The sequence below is a fragment of the Amblyraja radiata genome, chromosome 32 (assembly GCF_010909765.2).
Source record: "Amblyraja radiata isolate CabotCenter1 chromosome 32, sAmbRad1.1.pri, whole genome shotgun sequence".
In the NCBI taxonomy this organism is placed as follows: Eukaryota; Metazoa; Chordata; class Chondrichthyes; order Rajiformes; family Rajidae; genus Amblyraja; species Amblyraja radiata.
In genome coordinates, this window is record NC_045987.1 from 18,003,424 (window position 1) to 18,025,508 (window position 22,085).

General features: G+C 47.9%; 1 protein-coding gene across 3 annotated transcripts in view; it reads left to right on the forward strand.

Moving 5' to 3' along the window:
* The window catches only part of rgs3 (regulator of G protein signaling 3), a 224,599-nt gene that overhangs the window by 3,272 nt on the left and 199,242 nt on the right, over positions 1 to 22,085 (forward strand). For 2 of the 3 annotated variants that reach the window (XM_033049114.1, XM_033049115.1), the window contains exon 2: positions 8,213 to 8,363. In XM_033049114.1, coding sequence (XP_032905005.1) covers positions 8,216 to 8,363 — 148 coding nt within the window. In that variant the 5' untranslated portion in view covers positions 8,213 to 8,215. Of the gene's footprint in view, positions 1 to 8,212; positions 8,364 to 18,116; positions 18,402 to 22,085 lie in introns of those variants that run through there. The other variant, XM_033049116.1, reaches the window with a different exon arrangement.

Here is a 22,085-nt window from a genome sequence, read left to right on the forward strand (position 1 = left end):
AGGACACAAAAGTAACTCCGTGGGCCAGGCAGCAAGTGTAGGAAGGAACTGCAGATGCTGGTTTACACCGAAGATAGACACAAAATGCTGGAGTAACTCAGCGGGTCAGACTACATCCCTGGGGAACACGGATAGGTGACGTTTCAAGTCAAGACCCTTCTTCAGACCCAAAACATCACCTATCCATGTTTAAGATGTGCAAGAAAGAACTGCAGATGCTGGTTTAAATCGAAGGTAGACACAAGATGCTGGAGGAACTCAACAGGTGAGGCAGCATCACTGGAGGGAAGGAGTGGGCGACGTTTCGGGTCGAGACCCTTCAGTCTGAAAAGTTGTCCATTCCTTCTCTCCAGAGATGCTGCTTCACCTGCAGAGTTACTCCAGCATTTTGTGTCTACCTATCCATGTTTTTAAGGGATGCTACCTGGCCCAACATGCCACTCCAGCATTTTGTGTCCTTGTGTGTATTAATTCTTTGTTTCTATATCCTATACAATTAGGAACATGTGATTGAAGTAACTTGGAGAGAGAAAAATGTTGAAAACACCAGCCACGATAACATGGGGAAAGAGAGAGGACCAAAGTTTCTCAGACTGTAGGGTAGATGGATACATGCATGATAGATTGGAGCAGACAGGAGAAGGCAGGAGAATGGGGTTACATAGAAACATAGAAACATAGAAATTAGGTGCAGGAGTAGGCCATTCGGCCCTTCGAGCCTGCACCGCCATTCAATATGATCATGGCTGATCATCCAACTCAGTATCCCGTACCTGCCTTCTCTCCATACCCTCTGATCCCCTTAGCCACAAGGGCCACATCTAACTCCCTCTTAAATATAGCCAATGAACTGGCATCGACTACCCTCTGTGGCAGAGAGTTCCAGAGATTCACCACTCTCTGTGTGAAAAAAGTTCTTCTCATTTCCCCCTTATCCTTAAGCTGTGACCCCTTGTCCTGGACTTCCCCAACATCGGGAGCAATCTTCCTGCATCTAGCCTGTCCAACCCCTTAAGAATTTTGTAAGTTTCTATAAGATCCCCTCTCAATCTCCTAAATTCTAGAGAGTATAAACCAAGTCTATCCAGTCTTTCTTCATAAGACAGTCCTGACATCCCAGGAATCAGTCTGGTGAACCTTCTCTGCACTCCCTCTATGGCAATAATGTCCTTCCTCAGATTTGGAGACCAAAACTGTACGCAATACTCCAGGTGTGGTCTCACCAAGACCCTGTACAACTGCAGTAGAACCTCCCTGCTCCTATACTCAAATCCTTGAGCGGGGAAAAGTTGATCAGCCATGATCGAGTGTTGGAACAGACGTAATTTTGAGAAGTTGAGAAGTTTACACCTCCATCCTCCCATCCTCGCCACCTTCTACAGAAGCACAATTGAGTCGGTCATGACCAGCTGCATCTCTACGTGGTGCGGCAGGTGTACAGCTGCGGACTGGAAGTGCCTTCAGAGAGTGGTGAGGACAGCGGAAAAAATCATTGGGACTTCTCTTCCTTCAATCATGGACATGGGGTACAAGCGCTGTCTGATTAGAGCTAAGGGCATTACCAGAGCCCCCACACACCCACAATTCGGACTGTTTATACTGCTTAACTCTGGGAGGAGGTACCGCAGCATGAAGAGCGGGACAACCAGGTTCTGCAACAGCTTCATCCCCCAGGCCATAAGATTACTGAACAATCAAAAAAAACCGAGGCTAGAACTTTTAAAATATCGACACTTTAAAAAAAAAACTTTTTATATATATTTATTTTACAGAACCATGCACATGAGGCATTTTTATGGACGCACCTAGCACTTTTACTTTTACTATTTACCTGATTGGAGAGTCAAATGCAACGAAATTTCGTTCAAGGTGCACTGTGTCTAGGTGTATATCTGAATGACAATAAAGTTTTCATTCATTCATTCATAATTGACCTATGAACTTGTAGGGTGCAGGGTAAATTTATCATGGTAACAATTACTTTCAAAACAGGCAGTTGGAACAAAATGATACAGAAGCAAAAGTCAATGTAACAAGCTGTAGAGGAATGCCTGTCGCATGGGTGGAATAAAACTGACTCGCCTGAAATTGGTAAAGTCAGGACTAGGACAAATTGGTGAGAGTGGGATTGGGGTGGGGAAGTAAAGTGAAGGAGACTGGAGGTTCAGGGTCACCCCTGTGAACTGTCTGTCAGTGCTATGATTTGCTGAATAATCCCCCCCCCCCCCCCCCCCGCCTGTGGTGTGTTCTCCAGTGTTTTGCAGAATAGAACCATAGAAAATAGGTACAGGAGTAGGCCATTCGGCCCTTCGAGCCAGCACCGCCATTCAATATGGTCATGGCTGATCATCCAGAAGCAGTACCCCGTTCCTGCTTTCCCCCCATATCCCTTGATTCCGTTAGCCCTAAGAGCTATATCCAAAGGGCCTGTCCCACTTACGCGACTTTTTCGGCGACTGCCGGCACCCGTCATAGTCGCAGCAGGTCGCTGAAAATGTTCAACATGTTGAAAATCCAGCGGCGACCAGAACAAGGTACGACTCTTTGGGCGACTACTCACGACCATACAGGCTTCACCCCCGCGACATGTTGCCAGGGTGTCGACTGTATGGTCGTGAAATAGTCTCCTCAGTCGCCCAAAGAGTCATAGCGTCTTTCTGGTCGATCTATGACGGGTGTCGGCAGTCGCCGAAAAAGTTGTGTAAGTGGGACAGGCCCTTAACTCTCTCTCGAATACATCCAGTGAATTGGCCTCCACTGCCTTCTGTGGCAGAGAATTGCACAGATTCACAACTCTCTGGGTGAAAAATATCTCCATTCAGTCCACTAGGAGAGGCTGGGGTTCCCGTCTCCTCTCACATTAATTCTCTGCCCCACTCTTGCCTTTAGACTTTACAGATACAACGTGGAAACAGGCCCTTCGGCCCACCGAGTCCGCGCCGACCATCGATCACCCCGTACATGAACACTATCCTGCGCACTACGAACACTTTACAATTTGCTGAAGCCAATTAACCTGCACAACTGCACGTCTTTGGTGTGTGGGAGGGAACCAGAGCACTTGTAGGAAGCCCACGCGGTCATGGGGAGAACGTACAAACTATATACAGACAGCACCCGTAGTTGGGATTGAACCCGGGTCTGTGGCGCAGTAAGGCAGTGCTGTACCGCTGCGCCTCTGTGCCGCTTTTCTCCGATGCTGTACAGATCATCTCCGTTCAGCCTACAAGGAGAGGCCGGGGCTGGGGTTTCTGTCAACCCCACTCTCACCTCTCTGTTCATAACCATAGCCTCCAGCAACTTGTCTTTCAGCCAGATACATCACCACCATTGAAAACTAATACTGAGTTTAACACTATCGGATAAATGCTTTTATTCCACCAGTGGCAGACTTTCCGTTTCAGTTTATTAATGTTTTGTCCCCCCCATATCATTTTCCACTTGGTGTTTTTTTAAAGTAACTGTGACCATGGTAACCATGGTCTTCACCGTATTACAGTCCTCTGGTTTCTCCACATCTCTCCCGTCTGTAACTTAAGACCACCTATCTTCTCACTTTACCTGTTCTTCACTCGGGACATGAATGTTCCTCTCCCTGCTGTTGCTGTCTTCCCCACAGAATTCCCAGCAATCCCTGTGTTTTAGACTTTCATTACTGCTCGTTCCAAACAACAGGCTGAGAGATGTGTAAAAGATCCATGTGGAAGCAATGAGCTGCAGATGTTGGGGTGGGGTCTCAAATGTTTACAGTTTATTTAAATGACTGAAGGGGAGTGGGCTGCACGGTGACGCAGCTGTGGAGTTGCTGCCTCCCAGCGCCAGAGACCCAGCTTTGATCCTGACTACGGTTGCTGTCTGTGTGGAGATTGTACCTTCCCTCCCTGACCGCGTGGGCTTTCTCCGGGTGCTCCGGTTTCCTCCCACACTCCAAAGACGCGCAGGTCTGTAGACTTGGTTTGTTTTCTATGGAACGCCAGAGGTTGCAGGAAGAACTGATGGAAGTCTGTAAAATGATGACAGGCATAGATAGGGTAGACAGTCAGGGTCTTTTTTCCCAGCGTGGAAAAATCAAATACTAGAGAGCAGAGCTTTAAGGTGAGGGGGGGGGAAACGTGCTTTGAAGGAGATGGGCGGGGTAACATTTTTACACACCGGGGTGGTGAGTGCCTGGAACGTGCTGCCAGGGTTGGTGGTTGAGGCAGAATAGTGGCATTTAACACACTTTTGGATGGGCATATGGATATGCAGAGATGGAGGATTTTGATTACGGACAGGTAGATAAGAGTTGGTCTTGGCCTCATGTTCAGCACGAACGTTATGGGCCGAAGGGCCCAATCTTGTGCTATACTGTTCAATGTTCTATGATTTTTCATTCTTCCTCAACAAAGATATATCATGTTGTTTATGTTCAAGAAAATCAAGGTAGAATTGTAGTATTTTATAACATCTACAGAAATGTATTTAGTGAATGCGTGAAACTTGCTGGAAGGATCACTGCCTTTCCATTCGCCCCGTTCCATTCACTTCTCCAGGTGAGTTTTGTTGAAGGAATTCATGTGTGCGCTGTCCACAAGAGGGAGCTCTAACATTAGCCATCACAACCACGCACTAGTCATTCACAAGCACACACTGATATCCTGTCCTACTGTGCGACAGAGACCACAATCAGATTCTTCTCCTGTTATCTTGCGTTATTTGATTTTTCTTCTCTCATGGCTGCAAACCCTTAACCTTTTTTGGCTTTTTCTCATTTTAGTTTAGTTTAGAGATTACAGCGTGGAAACTGGTCCTTCGGCCCACTGAGTCCGCACCGACCAGTGATCCCCGCACACTATCCTACACACACTAGGGATAATTTTATATTTTACTAGACCAAGTGCAGACCCGTTGGGTCTGTTTCCCCAACAGCGTTTGCGGGGGGCTGCGGCATCACACTCACATTAACCACCCCCCAAACACACCGGTGGGGGGAGGGGGGGTGAGAAGAGGGGAGGGAGGGGAGAGGAGGAGGAGGAAATGGGACAGATTTGGGAGGGAAAGGAGAGCGGGGTAGGAGGTGAGAGAGGGGGATGGGGAGAGAGATGTGGGGGAGGGGGGGGGGGAGGTGGGAGGGAGGGGGAGAGTGGAGGGGAAGGGGGGAGAGAAGTGGAAGGGTGGGGAGGGAGGAGGAGAGGGGTAGGGGGGGTGATGGAAGAGGGACAGAGGGGTAGGGGGAAGGGGGTGGGTAGAGAGGGAAGGGGGGTGGGGGAGAGAGGGATGGGAGAGGGAGAGAGAGGGATGAGGATAGGGAGAGGAGTGGGGAGGGAGGGAGGGGTAGAGGGGTAGCGGGAGTGGTGGAAGAGGGACGGGGGAGTGGTGGAAGAGGAACAGAGGGGTAGGGGAAGGGGTGGGGGAGAGAGGGAAAGGGAGGGGAAGAGAGAGGGGTGGGGGAGGAAGAGGGGTGGGGTAAGGGGAGAGAAGTGGAAGAGTGGGGAGGGAGGGGTAGGGGGAGTGGTGGAAGAGGGACAGAGCGGTATGGGGGAAGGGGGCGGGGGGAGAGAGGGAAGGGGGGTGGGGGAGAGAGGGATGGGTGGGAGAGGGAGAGGGGTGACGAGAGGGAAACATACAAATTAAGTGCAGGAGTAGGCCATTCGGCCCTACGAGCCTGCACCACCATTCAATATGATCATGGCTGATCATCCAACTCAGTATCCTGTACCTGCCTTCTCTCCATACCCCCTGATCCCTTTAGCCACAAGGGCCAGATCTAACTCCCTCTTAAATATAGCCAATGAACTGGCCTCAACTACCTTCTGTGCCAGTGAATTCCAGAGATTCACCACTCTCTGTGTGAAAAATGTTTTTCTCATCTCGGTCCTAAAAGATTTACCCCTTATCCTTAAACTGTGACCCCTTGTTCTGGACTTCCCCAACATCTGGAACAATCTTCCTGCATCTAGCCTGTCCAACCCCTTAAGAATTTTGTAAGTTTCTATAAGATACCCCCTCAATCTTCTAAAATCTAGCGAGTACAAGCCGAGTCTATCCAGTCTTTATTCATATGAAAGTCCTGACATCCCAGGAATCAGTCTGGTGAACCTTCTCTGTACTCCCTCTATGGCAACAATGTCTTTGAGCATTGGGCATTGTGACATCACACAATGGATCGTTCACCAGGGGCTGGGGCTGCTTCTATGGGTGAGAAGCCAGTATTTTTTGAAATATTGGGGGGGGGGGGGGGGGGGCTGCGGCATCACACTCACATTAACCACCCCCCAAACACACAGGTGGGGGGAGCGGGGGGGAGAAGAGGGGTGGGAGGGGAGAAGAGGAGGAGGAAACGGGACAGATTTGGGAGAGAAAGGAGAGCGGGGTAGGGGGTGAGAGAGGGGGATGGGGAGAGAGATGTGGGGGAGGGGGGGATGGGGAGGGAGGGGAGGAGGTAGGGAGGGGGAGAGGGGTGGGGGGAGAGAGGGGAAAGAGTGGGGAAGGGGGGAGGAGAAGTGGAAGAGTGGGAAGGGAGGAGGAGAGGGGTAGGGGGAGTGATTGAAGAGGGACAGAGGGGTAGGAGGAAGGGGGCGGGTGGAGAGAGGGAAGGGGGTGGGGTAGAGAGGGAAGGGGGGTGGGGGAGAGAGGGATGGGTGGGAGAGGGAGAGGGGTGAGGAGAGGGAAACATAGAAATTAAGTGCAGGAGTAGGCCATTCGGCCCTTTGAACCTGCACCACCATTCAATATGATCATGGCTGGTCATCCAACTCAGTATCCTGTACCTGCCTTCTCTCCATATCCCCTGATCCCTTTAGCCACAAGGGCCACATCTAACTCCCTCTTAAGTTCCGATTGGACATATGTGAACATTGGGCATTGTGACATCACACAATGGAACGTTCACCATTGGCTGGGGCTCCTGCAAATGCATATGTAAATGAATCCATTACGATTGGACATCTGTGATCATCGGGCATTGTGACATCACATGATGGAACGTTCAGCAGGGGCTGGGGCTGGTGCTGCTTCTATGGGTGAGAAGCCAGTTTATTTTTGAAATATTGGGGGGGGGAAGGATTTGATTAAAAACGTGTACTTAAACACGACGAAATGTAATGAGGACCGGATACTTAGAAAGAAAAGTGAAATCTCTACCGAAATGGAAAAGATGTCGGCGATTCTGCGTCTGGTTTCGGAGTTGCAGTGAATCAAAGGAAGAAAGGCGGCCGGCAGCTGTCAATGTAAATGGACATCTGCGAGTATTGGGCATTGTGATATCACACGATGGAAACGAATCAAAAGGCAGACAGGCAGACAGGCAGACGGACGGACGGCAGGCGGCAGGCACACAGTTTTATATAATAGATAGATAGATAGATACCAAGCCAATTAACCTACAAACATATTCGTCTTTGGAGTGTGTGAGGAAACCGAAGATCTCGGACAAATCCCACGCAGGTCACGGGAAGAACGTACAAACTGCGTACAGATACGCTCCCATAGTCAGGATCGAACCCGTATCTCTGGGGTCGCATACAACAACATTTTTTTTGTTCTAATAATAAACTAAACAAAGTCAATGAAATGTTTTTGGAATTTTATTAAATTTGCGATCACATGTGACTTAAAATCATGACTGTCACTCCAAGGTGTAGCAAATATAGATTTCATTGCTTTATATGACGCTGGGCACTACTTCAGTGCCATTGTGCATTGGAACTTGAGGAAATTGTTTGTGCTCTCCTCAGCTATGAAGTTATGAGCACTACAGTTTGTTTAACTAGTGAGCCTTGGGCATCCAGTGGCGCAGTTGGTAGAGTTGCTGCCTCACAGCGGCAGAGACCCGGGTACGATCCTGACTTTAGGTGCTGTCTGTGAGGAGTTTGCATGTTCTCCCTATGACCACGTGGGTTTCCTCCGGGTGCTCTGGTTTCGTCCCACACCCCAAAGACGTGCGGGTTTGTAGGTCAATTGTCCACTGTGAATTGCCCCTAATGTGAATTATGGAACTTGTGTGCAACAGAGATGGATGGATGGTATGGATCCAGTGGGCCGAAGGGTCTCTTTTCATGCTATACTAAATGAGATAATATCTGAGATTAATTAAAATCAGTATAATGGGAGGAATAGTGCGTTCTGATCTCACTAAACTCCATCTACTGGTGCCACTGTGTATTACATATAGTACTGTTGCATCCGCTACACCTGCCAAGCTAAAGTTTTAAAGTAGTTTTCTTTTTTTCAGGAAATGGATCATAGCCTGAAAAACTTTGATTATCAAAGAATAAATGGAACTAAACCTCATAAGCCGGTCATGGCAAATTCACTGAGGCTGAAAAAATCCTCTTTCCCTAAAAAGAGGAGGAAGATTAGTCGTGTCGGCGTAAAGGGAAAAGGTAGGGAATTGCTTTAAATTGTGCAAGACCTAGAAATATATATGAGAACTATGTCCTTTACTCAACATACTTTGCGTACTGGAGGCTCTAAAGACTGCAGATGCTGGAGTCTTGAGCGGAAAGCGAAGTGCTGGAGGAGCTCAGCGGGCCGGGCAGCATCTGTGGAGGGAAATGGACAGTCGACATTTTGGGTTTGGGTTTGGGTTGGTAGAGGGGAGGAAGCTGCTGGGAAGAGGTGAGGGGAAACGGGAGGGCAAGAACTGGCAAGTGATATGTGGAACCAGGTAAGGAGGTGCTGATGGGTATCAGACAGGCGGACGAGAGGAGGGTGGAGAGGGTAACCAAGGCTGGAGGTTGTAAAGTGGAGAAGCCAAAAGGGCTGTACATGATATCATGTGGAACCAGGGAGGGGGGTGGTGGATAGATGAGGACAGGGAGGAGCAGAGAGGAATATCGGAGCCACCCAGAGGAGGTAGAGGCAGGAGATAGGTAGGAGGAGGACGAGGAAGAGGGGAAAGGAACTGGATCAAGGGAATGGTGAGGCGGGGGAGTGAAAAAAAGCTGTGCATGGGAGGACCTGGGTACATCAGAAGGAGAAACAGTGGGGAGAGGAGGGGGGTGGGTGGGTGTAGTTGAAATTGGAGAATTCAATGTTCATGCTGTTGGGGTGTAGGACAATAGACAATAGGTGCAGGAGTAAGCAGCACCGCCATTCAATGTGATCATGGCTGATCATCCCCAATCAGTACCCAGTTCCTGCCTTCTCCCCATATCCCCTGACTCCGCTATTTTTAAGAACCCTATCTAGCTCTCTCTTGAAAGCATCCAGAGAACCTACCTCCACTGCCCTCTGAGGCAGAGAATTCCACCGACTCACCACTCTCTGTGAGAAAAAGTGTTTCCTCGTCTCCATTCTAAATGGCTTACTCCTTATTCTTGAACTGTGGCCCCTGGTTCTGGACTCCCCCAACACAGGGGACCCACACACCACATGAGGTGCTGTTCTTCCACTTTGTGTGTGGCCTCACTCTGGTAATGGAGGAGGCCCAGGACAGAGAGGTTGGTATGGGAACGGGAATGGTTGTCGACTAGGCTTTCTTTAGGTTAGTCTAGTTTATAGATAGAGCACGGAAACAGGCCCTTCAGCCCACTGAGTCTGTGTGGGCAGCGATCCCTGCACACTAACACTGTCCTGCACACACAAGGGACAATTTACAATGATACCAAACCAATTAACCTACAATCACAATCAATCACAATCACAATAATACTTTATTAGCCAAGTGTGTTTTGCAACATACGAGGAATTTTATTTGCCACGTCATTCATACAAATAAAAAACGGAACACACACAATACAGTTTAACATGAACATCCACCACAGTGACTCCTCCACATTCCTCACTGTGATGGAAGGCAAACAAAAAGTTCAAATCTTTTCCCTTGTTTGCTGTCCCGGGGTCGGGGGTCGGGGGCCTCGAGCCCTCCGTTACGGGACGATCTTGACTCCCGTAGCCGGCGGCGTTTGGGCCCTCCGCGTCGGGGCGATCAGCTCCTGCATCAGGTGGGGGGGATGTCAGCTCCCCTGCTCCGGGCGATCGGATCCCGGGTCGGGGCTGATCGATCCTCTGCACCGTTGGAGCTTCCCGACTCTGCCTCTCCCGAGACTGCGAGCTTGCTATGGTAAAGTCTGCAGGTTGCGGTTGGAGCGATCCCAGGCAAGGGATCGACTCCGATGTTAAGTCCACGCCTCGCGGTGGGGCTCAAGTCAGTCAGAGGAGGCCTCCAGCTCCGCAGAGAGACGGGAGATTGCGACCTGGAAAACAATTGCATCTCCGGCAAGTTAGGAAGCACATCCCAGTTTGCCCCTCCCCCCCTCCCCCGCCCCCCCCCCCCCCCCCCCCCCCCCCCCCCCCTATAAAACAAACCGGAGAACATTCACACAGACTTTTAACAAACTAAAAATAAAAATATGTTGAAGAAACAGACAGACTGTTGGTGGGGCTGCCAATCGTGCGGCGCCCCCTGGTGGCAGTGACCAAATTACCTCATTTACATAAAGTGCTGGAGTAACTCGGTGGATCATACTGCTTGATCCGCTGACTTACTCCAGCATTTTGTATTTTTTTATAAACCAGCATCTGCAGTTCCTTGATTACCATTTATCTCCGAGATCATCCTGGTTTCACCCGCTCAGAGACGTCTTCCTCTTGCTGCTTTGCAAGCTCTTTGGTCTCCTTTTATCCCAATGAAGGTTCTCCAGCACGAAATGCTGCTTTGCTTTCTCTTCCACAGACGCTGCCTGACCGACTGAGTATTTCCAGACTTTTCGGTTTCATTTTTAGATTTCCAGCATCCGCAGTTTTTTTTGTTTTGTTCGGGCTTTTGATTGATTTAACATTAAGCTCAGTCGCTGCTGCTGTTTCTGGCGTTTTGTGTTGTGCTAGAATAGGGAGTATCACTAGTCATACTTTATCCTAATTATAGTGATTAGTGTAATGTGGAGTTTTGTGCCCAGTGATACTAATTATTAGTAATTTGGAGAACCAATTACACGAATCGGTGCTTCGGTGCTGGCTCGAAGGGCCGAATGGCCTCCTCTTGCACCTATTTTAATGTTTCTATGTTTCTAATCCCACGATTTGGACTTGCAACTTCTTTCCTAATATGAGAATTCATATTTGGTATGTTTTGGGTTTAATATAAATGTAAGTGAATAGAGTAATTAGACACAAAATGCCGGAGTAACTCAGCGGGACAGGCTGCATCTCTGGGGGGGAGGAATGTGTGATGTTTCAGTTCGGGACTGTTCTAAGGGTACAGATGGCCAGTTTCAACTCTATACTTGATGGGTCGAATGACCTAATTGAGCTCCGAGAACGTATCAACTATCCATTATCTGCAGAGATGCTGCCTGACCCGCTGAGTTACTCCAGCATTTTGTGGCTATCTTGGTGTAATGATTTTAGTACCTACTATTGAAATCCTTTCTCTAAAACCTGGTTTGATGATTTGTCCAGGCCCAGTTTGTTTGTTTGGGCCCAGCACTGCTTTTAGAAGTGCGATGCATAGACCAGGTCTGTGTAATGCCCCTGTCCCACTTAGGAAACCTGAACGGAAACCTCTGGAGACTTTGCGTCCCACCCAGGGTTTCCGTGCGGTTCCCGGAGGTTTTTGTCAGTCTCCCTACCTGCTTCCACTACCTGCAACCTCCAGCAACCACCTGCAACCTCCGGGAACCGCACGGAAACCTTGGGTGGGGCGCAAAGTCTCCAGAGGTTTCCGTTCAGGTTTCCTAAGTGGGACGGGGGCATAAATCTGAAGAAGGGTCTCGACCTGAAACATCATCCATCCCTTTCCAGAGATGCTGCCTGTCCGGCTGAGTTACTCCAGCATTTTGTGTCTATCTCTGTGTAAATCCTTGTTTCCCCTACTATAAATCCCCAATTTTGTTAATGCATCAGTCAAATGGAGATTGGATTGCTCTCTGTGGCATATCTCTCCTCCCTGGTTTATAGGAAGAATAATTCAATAATTTGTTCATCTGTAACCAGTCTGGGTCAATAAACTTTGCATGGGTGAGGCCGAGACAGTAATTGCAAGATCAATGTGAATGAAGGGCATAAAACAACATCAGACTATTGTTCCCTATCTTTTTCCACTTGAATAATGCTTCGCTGGCGATGTTTATGTTTGATACCAAGGAGGAAATTCGTTAAAGAACAGCTAGTATTGATAATTATCTTACAGGCCAAAGTTTACCAACAGAAACCCAGGAGCAGGCTGGAAAGCCCGGCATGGATCTGTTTTCACATGGCCATTCACAGCTCCAGTTAACGTCGATGCACACTCGCTCTGCCTTGGTGAAATGAGACACCAGATTGTTTTCACACACACACTCACAGTGAGATAAGCACAGCTAAATCTCGCAAGCATTCGACGTCATGCTTTGAATAGTTGTGGTGGCACAGGGGTGAGGAGCGACACGGTGGGCAGCGTTAGAGTTGCAGTCTCACAGCGCCAGGGACCCAGGTTCAATCCTGACACCTGTACGGAGTTTGCACGTTCTCCCTGTGACCGCGTGGGTTTTCTCCGGGTGCCCTGGTCTCCTCACATATTCCAAAGACGTACAGGTTTGTAGGTCAATGGGGTTCTGTAGAGTTATCCCTGTGTGTGTAAGATAGAACTAGTTTACGGATGATGAATGTGTAGAAAGGAACTGCAGATGCTGGTTTAAATCGAAGATAGACACAAAATGCTGGAGTAACTCAGCGGGACAGGCAGCATCTCAGGAGAGAAAGAATGGGTGACGTTTTGGGTCTGGTCTGAAGAAGGATCAGATGGGGTGAGGAGGGAGAGATAGATCAGCCATGAATAAATGGCAGAGTGGACATGATGGGCCGAATGGCTTATGATCGTATGACGGAGAACTGATGCAGTGTCACGACCCAAAATATTGTCTATCCCGCTTTGTTACTCCAGCATTTTGCGTCTATCTATAGATCAATGGCCTGCTTGGACTTGATGGGCTGAAGGGACTGTTTCCCCGCTGTATCTCTTAAACTAAAACTAAATTGTCGAATGGTACAGTGTTGAAACAGGCCATTTGGCCCAACTCATTCATAATGATCTGCTGTACCAACCTCATTGCCCCTCTCTACTTAAACCGATCAAGTGCTCACTCCAACATATATTAAACGCAGTCAGCGACCAGGGTCAGGACAGTTTTCGTTGGAGCATCGGATGTTGAGGGGAGAATTGACGGAAGTATTTAAAATAATGAGAAGTGCAGACAGAGTAGACAGTCAGAGTCATTTTCCCAGGGTGGAAATGTCCAACACTAGAGGGCGTAGCTGTAAGGTGAGAGGGGGGGATGTTTACGCGTGCTGTGCGGGGGCAAGTTTTTTTACACAGAATGTTGGGGGTCTGGAACGCGTTGCCAGGGGTGGTAGTGGAGGCAGATACGATAGTGGTGTTTAAGAGGCTTTTAGGTCAGCAAATGGAATTACAGGGAATATCTTCTCTTACAGAGAGCCTCGCTTCATAGCCAATCAGGGGTGCGAAAAATTAACTAAACCCTAATCCTGACTTTTCAGTCCTGGGCCTCCTCCACTGTCAGAGTGAGGCCAAAGGCAAATTGGAGGAACAGCGCCTCATATTTCGCTAGGGCAGCTTACACCCCAGTGGTATGAACATTGACTTCTCTAACTTCAAGTAATCCTTGCATCCCCCCCCCCTCTCTCTCCTTCCCTCCCCCAGCCTAGTTGTCTGACCAGTTGCAGCTTCTTCTATAATCTCCTTCCTCAGGATCCACTTTATGTCGGCTAATAATCAATCCTCTGGCTCCCATGTGTTCAGTTTTATTAAATACGCTGCATGCTATGATTGTTTTAGGTTTACCCGACTGAATTTGATAGCTTGCTAGGTCATCTGTTAGGCCTCCTATATATTACTCAGACAGTCAGATAAGAGTGGAAATCAGGAAGGGAGGTTCTGTCTTTCCCCCCCCTAGAAACAAGAGAACTGCAGGTGCTGGTTTATACCAAAGATAGACACAAAGTGCTGGAGTATCTCAGCGGGTAAGGCAGCAATAAAGCATGGGTGACGTTTAGTTTAGTTTAATTTAGTTTCACGAGTTTCACAGTGAAAAGCCATTGTTGCGTGTCAGCAGAAAGACAATACTTGATTACAATCGAACCATCCACAGTGTACAGATAATGCAAGGGTCCCAACCTGAAACGTCACCCATCCTATTTATCTCCAGAGATGCTGCCTTACCCGCTGAGTTACTCCAGTACTTTATGGGACCCACTTACTGATGCTGAAAAAAAGCTCCATGTAAACTTTGAATGAAAACTTTATTGTCACATGTGAGTCACAGTGAAATTCTTTGCTTGAAATAGTGGCCCATGAAGGACATCTACAAAGTTAGAAATCCTCCTCTCCCCCCCCCCCCCCCCCAACCAAATCCCCCTTTGTTCTTCACCCCAAGGCGGTCCCCACACGCCGCGTCCTCCTTCGTTCCTTCCCTCGGCAGTGAGGTCCTTACTCCACGTGTCCGTCTCGTCCGTCCGTCGGCGCCTTCACCGGAGGCCGTGCCGACCTCTTCACAAGGGGCTGTCCCACTGTACGAGCTAATTCAAGAGCTCTCCCGAGTTAAAAAAAAAAATCAAACTCGTGGTAAGCACCTAGAATGTACGTTGCGGGTACGTCGAAGCTCGGGACGTCTCTTAGCGGCTCGTACTCGGGGAAACGCGGTAAGCTCGTGAAGACTCGTGAAGATCTTTAAACATGTTGAAAAATGTCCACGAGAGCCCCGAGTACCCATGAGCGGCCATTACCGTAATTCTCCGAGTTCGAATCAGGGGAAACTCGGGAGAACTCTTGAATTAGCTCGTACAGTGAGACACGCTGCCAGGTCCTCTCCTGACCTCCCGGGCCCCAGCCTCAGGCTCCGTCGGCCGCTCCACCGACCCGGGCCCCAACGACCAGGCTTCTCCGTGGCCACCCGGGAGACATCGGAGCCGCGGCGCTGCGATTAAGGCCTTCAGCCGCGTTCCCAAGCAGCGGCCCGGCGGGAAGCCTTCGTGGCATTCCCAAGCAGCGGCCTGGCAGGAAGCCTTCGTGGCATTCCCTGGCCAAGTTCAGATATTCATTGAATCAAACATGATTTATGGGGTGGGGGGGGGGGGGGGGGGAAGAGAGGATGCAGGGAAATGGGAAATGGCGCTGAGCAGAAAGATCACCCAGTGAGTAAACGGGGAAGCAAACACCGAACGCAGAATGGCTTGCTTCTGCTTCTATTATTTATGATTCGCCGTTGCACAGGTGAAGTCAGGCTTTCAGCCAAAGTTCTTTCATTGAACACCTGGATTAATTGTTCAATAATGAGTAGGCCTGGTGGGTGGCATTGAGTGTGGAAGTCTAAAATCTTTCATGTGACTGGTTTGTAATAAACAGCGGCTTTCCACTGTGCCACCGCTCTGAAGTAGTTGACTATCACACATTCTAACAAAGGAATCGGAGAGAGAATGCTGGTGGTATGTGTTCCCTGGCAACCACAGTACAAACATTCACGAATATATCAATAACTCCTTGATTAAGTTGCATTCCCTCACAATTGTTGCTCAAGCTCCATATTTCTTGATTGTAGTGGAGTGCAGGTGTGTGTAGAGTAGAATAGAGTAACGGAATGGGAACAGGCCCTTCGGCCCACCGAGTCCGTGCCAATTATCGATCAAGTCACCAGTTCGAAGTTATCCCACTTTCTCATCCACTCCCTTCACACCAGGGAGGCCAATTAACCCACAGAACCACACTATGTGGGATGTGGGAGGAAACCGGAGCACTCGGAGAAAATATGGGAACTCCACACAGACAGCACCCGAGGTCAGGATGGAACCCGGGTTTCTGGTGCTGTGAGGCAGCAGCTCTATCACTGTGCTGCTAATATTGCAGCTGTCTGAAATGATTTGGCCACATTTGTAGTATTGTGCACAGTTTTGGTTGCCACACTCCAGAGAGTACAGAAGAGGTTGGCCAGGATGTTGTCTGGATTGGAGTGCAGGACAAACTTACTTTGTTTTCTCGAGAGTGTCAGGGGAAACCTGAGAAATATATAAAAATGATAAGAGGCACTGCTGGGTGTTGGAAATGTCAAACAGGAGAGGGGGATAGATTTATGGTGAGAGGGGGAAAGTTAAAAGGAGAAAGAGGCATCACAAGTAGATAAGGTGGTTCATAAGTTCAGAAATTCATCAGAAATTGAACACTGTGTCATCATCTATAATATCCCTGTATCTGTCATGCTGGACTTAAAAACCCTTTGGTTAACATACGACCACAAGGGATGGGGGCAAATGCCCTCCAACTACCACACCTGCATGGAACACAATGTGTGTAGGAAGGAACTGCAGATGGTGATTTAAGCCAAAGATAGATGCAAAATGCTGGAGTAACTCAGCGAGACAGGCAGCATCCACTCCTGCTCTCCAGAGATGCTGCCTGTTCCGCTGAGTTACTCCGGCATTTTGCATCTATCTTCGGAACACAAAGCGCTGGAGTAACTCGACAGGTCAGGCAGTATCTCTGGAGGACATGTATAGGCGACGTTTCAGATCAGGACCTTTCTTCGTGACTACTGCACCTTTTGTTTAGTTTAGAGATACAGCACGGAAACAGGCCCTTCGGCCCACCAAGTCTGCGCCGACCAGTGATCCCCCCACATTAACACTAACCTACACACTCTAGGGACAATTTTACATTTACACCAAGCCAAATAGCCTACAAACCTGTACGTCTTTGGAGTGCGGGAGGAAACTGAACATCTCGGAGAAAACTCACGCAGGTCACGGGGAGAACGTACAAACTCCGTACAGACAGCACCCGTCGTCAGGATCGAACCTGGGTCTCTGGCGCTGTGAGGCAGTGGTAGCTCCAAGCCACCGAGCCGCCCAAGTGTTAGCTAAGATTTCAGTCAGCGGAGAGTTGTCTTCTCTGACTTCTATTGACTTTAATATTAGCCCTTGGTCAAGTGCCGTGATGTTGAGGTCAGCTGTTTGTGCTTCATCTCTATGGTCAGGAGATCTAGGGCTGAGTGTTCCTGGTGTAATACAGAAATGAACACGAGAGAGCAGTTATTTGTAAATGCATAACCATGGATTGGAATGGTTTAAACTAAGGTTTAGAAGTCCGAAGATGGATCTTGACCCGAAACGTCACCCATACCTTTTCTCCAGAGATACTGCCTGACCGGCTGAGTTACTCCGGCATTTTGTGTCTATCTTGAGTGTAAACCAGCACCTTCTACACAAAGGGTTTGAATGATATGGACCAAATGCGGGCAAATGAGACTAGCTTAGATGGGGCATCTTGGTCAGCATGGATGAGTTGGGCCGAAGGGCCTGTTTCTGTGTTGCATGACTATGTCTATAAATAGCACAATTATTGACTCCTTGTGTCACTTTTTGAAGAATGGCTGTAGACTAAAATGTATGTAGTGTAGACCAATATAAATGTCCCCCGACTCTCAGTCTGAAGAAGGGTCTCGACCCGATATGCCACCAATTCCTTTTCCCCAGAGATGCTGTCTGACCCGCTGAGTTACTCCAGCTTTTTATATCCGTCTTCGACTAATATCTGGCTATTGATCTGAATGTATTTGACCATTTGGAAGACATGACGTGCCCACACAGCCAATGCAAGTGTTACCACCACACGTTTTAAAGAAAATTACCACCTATCAGTGACACCATGCCGATTTTTAACATTTTGTTTAATTGTTTTTTTTCTCTCTGTTGAAGATAAAGGTGAGCAACAGTTAATGCGTGGGGGATAAAGAACTTTTGTAAAGCCTATGTGTCATTGTTCAATAGGATATCTGTTGCAGTAGCAATTCTTGCAGTGTTCCTTACTTGGAACAGTGGTGCAGAGGTCAGATCATGCCCCGTTGAATTGCAATTTAATCCCTTCCCAACCAGTTCAGTGAGAACGAGAATCTTACTCCTTCTCTGGAAAGGGGTCATTAATTACTTTTGTACTTGGATTACGAGGGCCACAGAACAGGAATCGCTAGTTACTGGTGCTGAATTTAAACCTTGGAAGATTGCAGCTTCTTTGAAGCCGTGAGCGGCAGCTCCATTTCAGGGTTTTGGACATGCTCTCCTGTCGGATACCAGCGTGCATTGTCAGGTCATTCCTTACTGCCAGCGACAGGCCAGCTAATGCTGGGAAAAGGCTCCATTCAAAACGGCCAGGCAGCCAATGGGAACAAATGCTTATTCTCATCACTATGGTCACGAGAGTGGCCCCGTTCAAAGCAAGGGCGGTTAGCAGTGCTAGCCCGGAAGCACCTCTGCTCTTACCAACCATGCTCGATACTGTACTTCTAACGGCCTCTTGAGTTACTGTTTTGAAACATCGGGGATTCAGATTACAGCAGTGAGTTTGGCATTCACAATGGAGCACGGCAGCATCCACCGAGTTTCCTTTTGCAACAGATTCTCCAATGTTCTGGACTCGTTTTACCTCACAACATTTGGTAAGGGACAAATGCCACTTGTATATCTGTTGTACATATTGTGGATACGTGTAGGAGAGAGGCGTTAAATATTCTCCGTGCGCACAAGCCATGGATAACGTGAGAACTGTGCAGACCCACATTTCCACACACCTAGTTTTAATTTATTCTCCAACGCGTTTTGAAGCATTTGCAGTGAAACTGGGTGTTGTATTGGAAGTAAAGATAATTATCTTTTCTGTCATGCAAGTTTCTATGTCACAGAAAATGTCAAGTTAAATTCTTTATAGCCTTTTTGCTTTTTATATTGTTTTTTTAAGTTATATTTATAATTATAACGAGAACATAGGGTTACAGTGTTGGGGCAAGATTTAAAGGGACACTGAAGGGTAACTTTTTTACACAAAGGGTGATGGGTGTATGGAACGAGCTGCAGGAGGAGGTAGTTGAGGCAGGTACTATCACAACCTTTAAGAAACGTTTAGACAGGTACATGGATAGGATGTTTATTGGTATATGGGCCAAATGCAGGCAGGTGGAACTAGAGTAGATGGGACACATTGGACAGGGTGGGCAAGTTTGTCCGAAGTGCCAGTTTCCATGCTGTATGAATCTATGATACGAAATTCAGACTGTGCTATGATATACATTTATGTAGGAATGTAAATATGATAGTTTAGTTTGGAGACACAGTGTGGAAACTGCCCCTTCGGCCCATCGAGTTCGCGCTGACCTTCGATCACCCAACGTGCAGGTTTGCAGGTTAATGGGCCACTTGTAAAATTGTTCCTCGTTCTATCCTAGGGACAATTCATGGAGGCCAATTAACCTGCAAACCTGCACGTCTTTAGAATGTGGGAGGAAACTAGTGCGCCAGAAAAAAAACCCCACGTGGGTACAGGGAAAACTCCGTACAGACAGCACCCGCGGTCAGGATCGAACCCGGGTCTCTGGCGCTGTCAGGTGGCATTGCGCCACTGTGATAGACTAGCCAAAATATACGTAGTTTAGTAATGCCCTTAAGAAAGATTTTAGTTTCACAGAAATAAGCTCTACAAGCTGAAAAAGTCTGCGGCACCCATCAACCCTATGCTTACACTAATTTTACATTTATTAACTGGATCATTAATAATATTAATATCCTAAATTATGAAATGATTTTATTTGAAATACATTAGAAATCGTAGATGGAAAAAAGAACCCATGATTTTTATCGTACATGGTTTGCAGAAATATGTCTGCCTGAAGTTAATTCTTAGGTCTAGAATGCTTCACCAATGTGCAGATATAATTATACATAGACACAAAATGCTGGAGTAACTCAGCGGGACGGGCAACTAGAAGGAGTGGGTGAGGTTTCGGGTCGAGACCCTTCTTCAGACTGAGAGCCAGGGGAGGGAGGCACTGAGATGTGGAAGGGCGAGGTGTGAAAACGAGAGTTCAAAGCTGATGCGGTTCAAGGAAAATGTGGAATAGATCATTGTTATCTAGGGGAAGATGACAATGAAGCATAAAAATATAAAATTTAATCATGAGGACAGTCAGACAGGTCGGAGTACCAGGATGGGGGGAGGGATGGAGAGAGAGGAAAAGCAAGTAACAAAATTAGAGAAGTCAATATTCATACCACTGGGCTGTAAGCTGTCCAAGCGAAATAGAAGGTGCTGTTCCTCCTCTTTACGTTTAGCCTCACTCTGACAATGGAGGGGACCTAGGACAGAAAGGTCAGTGTGGGAATGGGAGGGGGAGTTAAAGTGCTTGGCAACCGGGAGATCAGGTAGGTCCAGGCGGACTGGGCGGAGGTAATCAGCGAAACGATCGCCGAGCCTGTGCTTGGTCTCGCCGAGATATAGGAGTCCACACCTGGAACAGCAAATACAGTAGATGAGGTTGGAGTAGGTGCAAGTGAACCTCTGCCTCATCTGAAAGGACTGGACATGATCAGCAATGTGCCTGCTATCCTGACAGCTTACATTTTCACTGGACCGATGTTATCTATCCTATTGCTTTGTTGGAGGTCAGCTAGAATGTTTGGGGTGGAAGAGTGAAGGTAACGAAATATTGAGAATGCATCTTGATTTGGGTTTACTTTAGAGATACTGTGCAGAGACAGGCTCTTTGGCCCAGAGAGTCCGCGCTGACCAGCGATCCCCACACATTAACACTATCCTACACTCGGGACAATTTTTGCATTTATACCAAGTTAATTATCCTACAAACCCGTACGTCTTTGGAGTGTAGGAGGAAACTGAGGTTCCTGGAGAAAACCCACGCAGGTCACGGGGAGAACGAACAAACTGCGTACAGACAGCACCCGTAGCCAGGATCGAACCTGGGTCACTGGCGCTGTAAGGCAGCAACTCTACCACTGCACCAGTGTGCCAAAGTGAAATGTTCCTTCACTGATTAATCTCCTGTTCTTCTCATTTAGTCTCTGCTTCTCATTATTGTGATGCATTTAAATGTCACACTTTTCAGTGTCATGTTACATCCATCTATTTTACTGCTACTTTATAAACTTCAAGCAAGTCGCCATGCGAGAGACGTCCACTCCTTGGTTAGCACGCCACAAAAAGCTTCTCGCTGTACCTCGGTACACGTGACAATAATAGACTACACTACACTAAATCCTACAAGTGCTGCACGGTGGCACAGCAGTAGAGTCGCTGCTTTACAGCGCCAGAGACCCCGGGTTTGATCCTGACCACAGGTGCTGTCTGTACGAAGTTTGCACGTTCTCCCCGTGACCTGGGTGGGTTGGCTCCTGGTGCAGTGGTTTCCTCACACACCACAAAGACGTGCAGGTATGTCGGTTAATTGGCTTCGGTAAAATGGTGCATTTTCCCGTGTGTAGGATCATGTTAGCGTTGGGGGGTTGCTGGTCGGCGCAGATTCACTGGGCAGAAAGTCTTGTTTCCGTGCTGTAACTAAACTAAATTAAACTTTTTAAAAAAAGGCACTGGTATTATGGAATAAACATAGAACCTATCCCCAATTCAAGACTTCTAGCGAACTCAGCACAGGGGCTCAGCTGGTAGATCTATTGCCTCACAGCGCCAGAGACCCGGGTTCGATCCTGACCTCGGGTGCTGTCTGTGTGGAGTTTGCGTGTTCTCTCTCTGATCGCGTGATGTTCCTCCAGCTGCTCTGGTTTTCTCCCACAACCAAAGATGTGCAAGTTTGTAGGGTTAATTGACGCTCTGTAAATTTGTCCCCTAGTGTAGCAGGGAATGGGTGACACAGATGGGATAACATAGAACTTGGGTGAATGGGTGATCGATGGTCGGTGTTGACTCCGGTGGGCTGAAGGGCCTGTTTCTATGTTGCATCTTTTAAACTGAATTAACTATAGCAGCAGCAGAATAATATCCCATCAAAATATCCTAGGCTGGTGAAACTTTGATTCTCGTACTACTATCCATCCAGGAGCTCTTCAAGGTTCATCATGAAGTGTAGGAGAATGAGCCAAATGTGTTTAATATGGTTTTACTATGTGAAACGTGAACGCAGAGATATAAAGATGCATAAACAGGGATATTAACAACTAGAGAGCAGTCCTGAGCTACTATCTACCTCATTGGTGACGCGCTGACTATCTTTAATCGGACTTTACTGGACTTTCCCTTGCACCAAACGTAATAATAATAATAATAATATATTTTATTGTCATTGCACATAGGTGCAACAAGATTTGGTAAGCAGCTT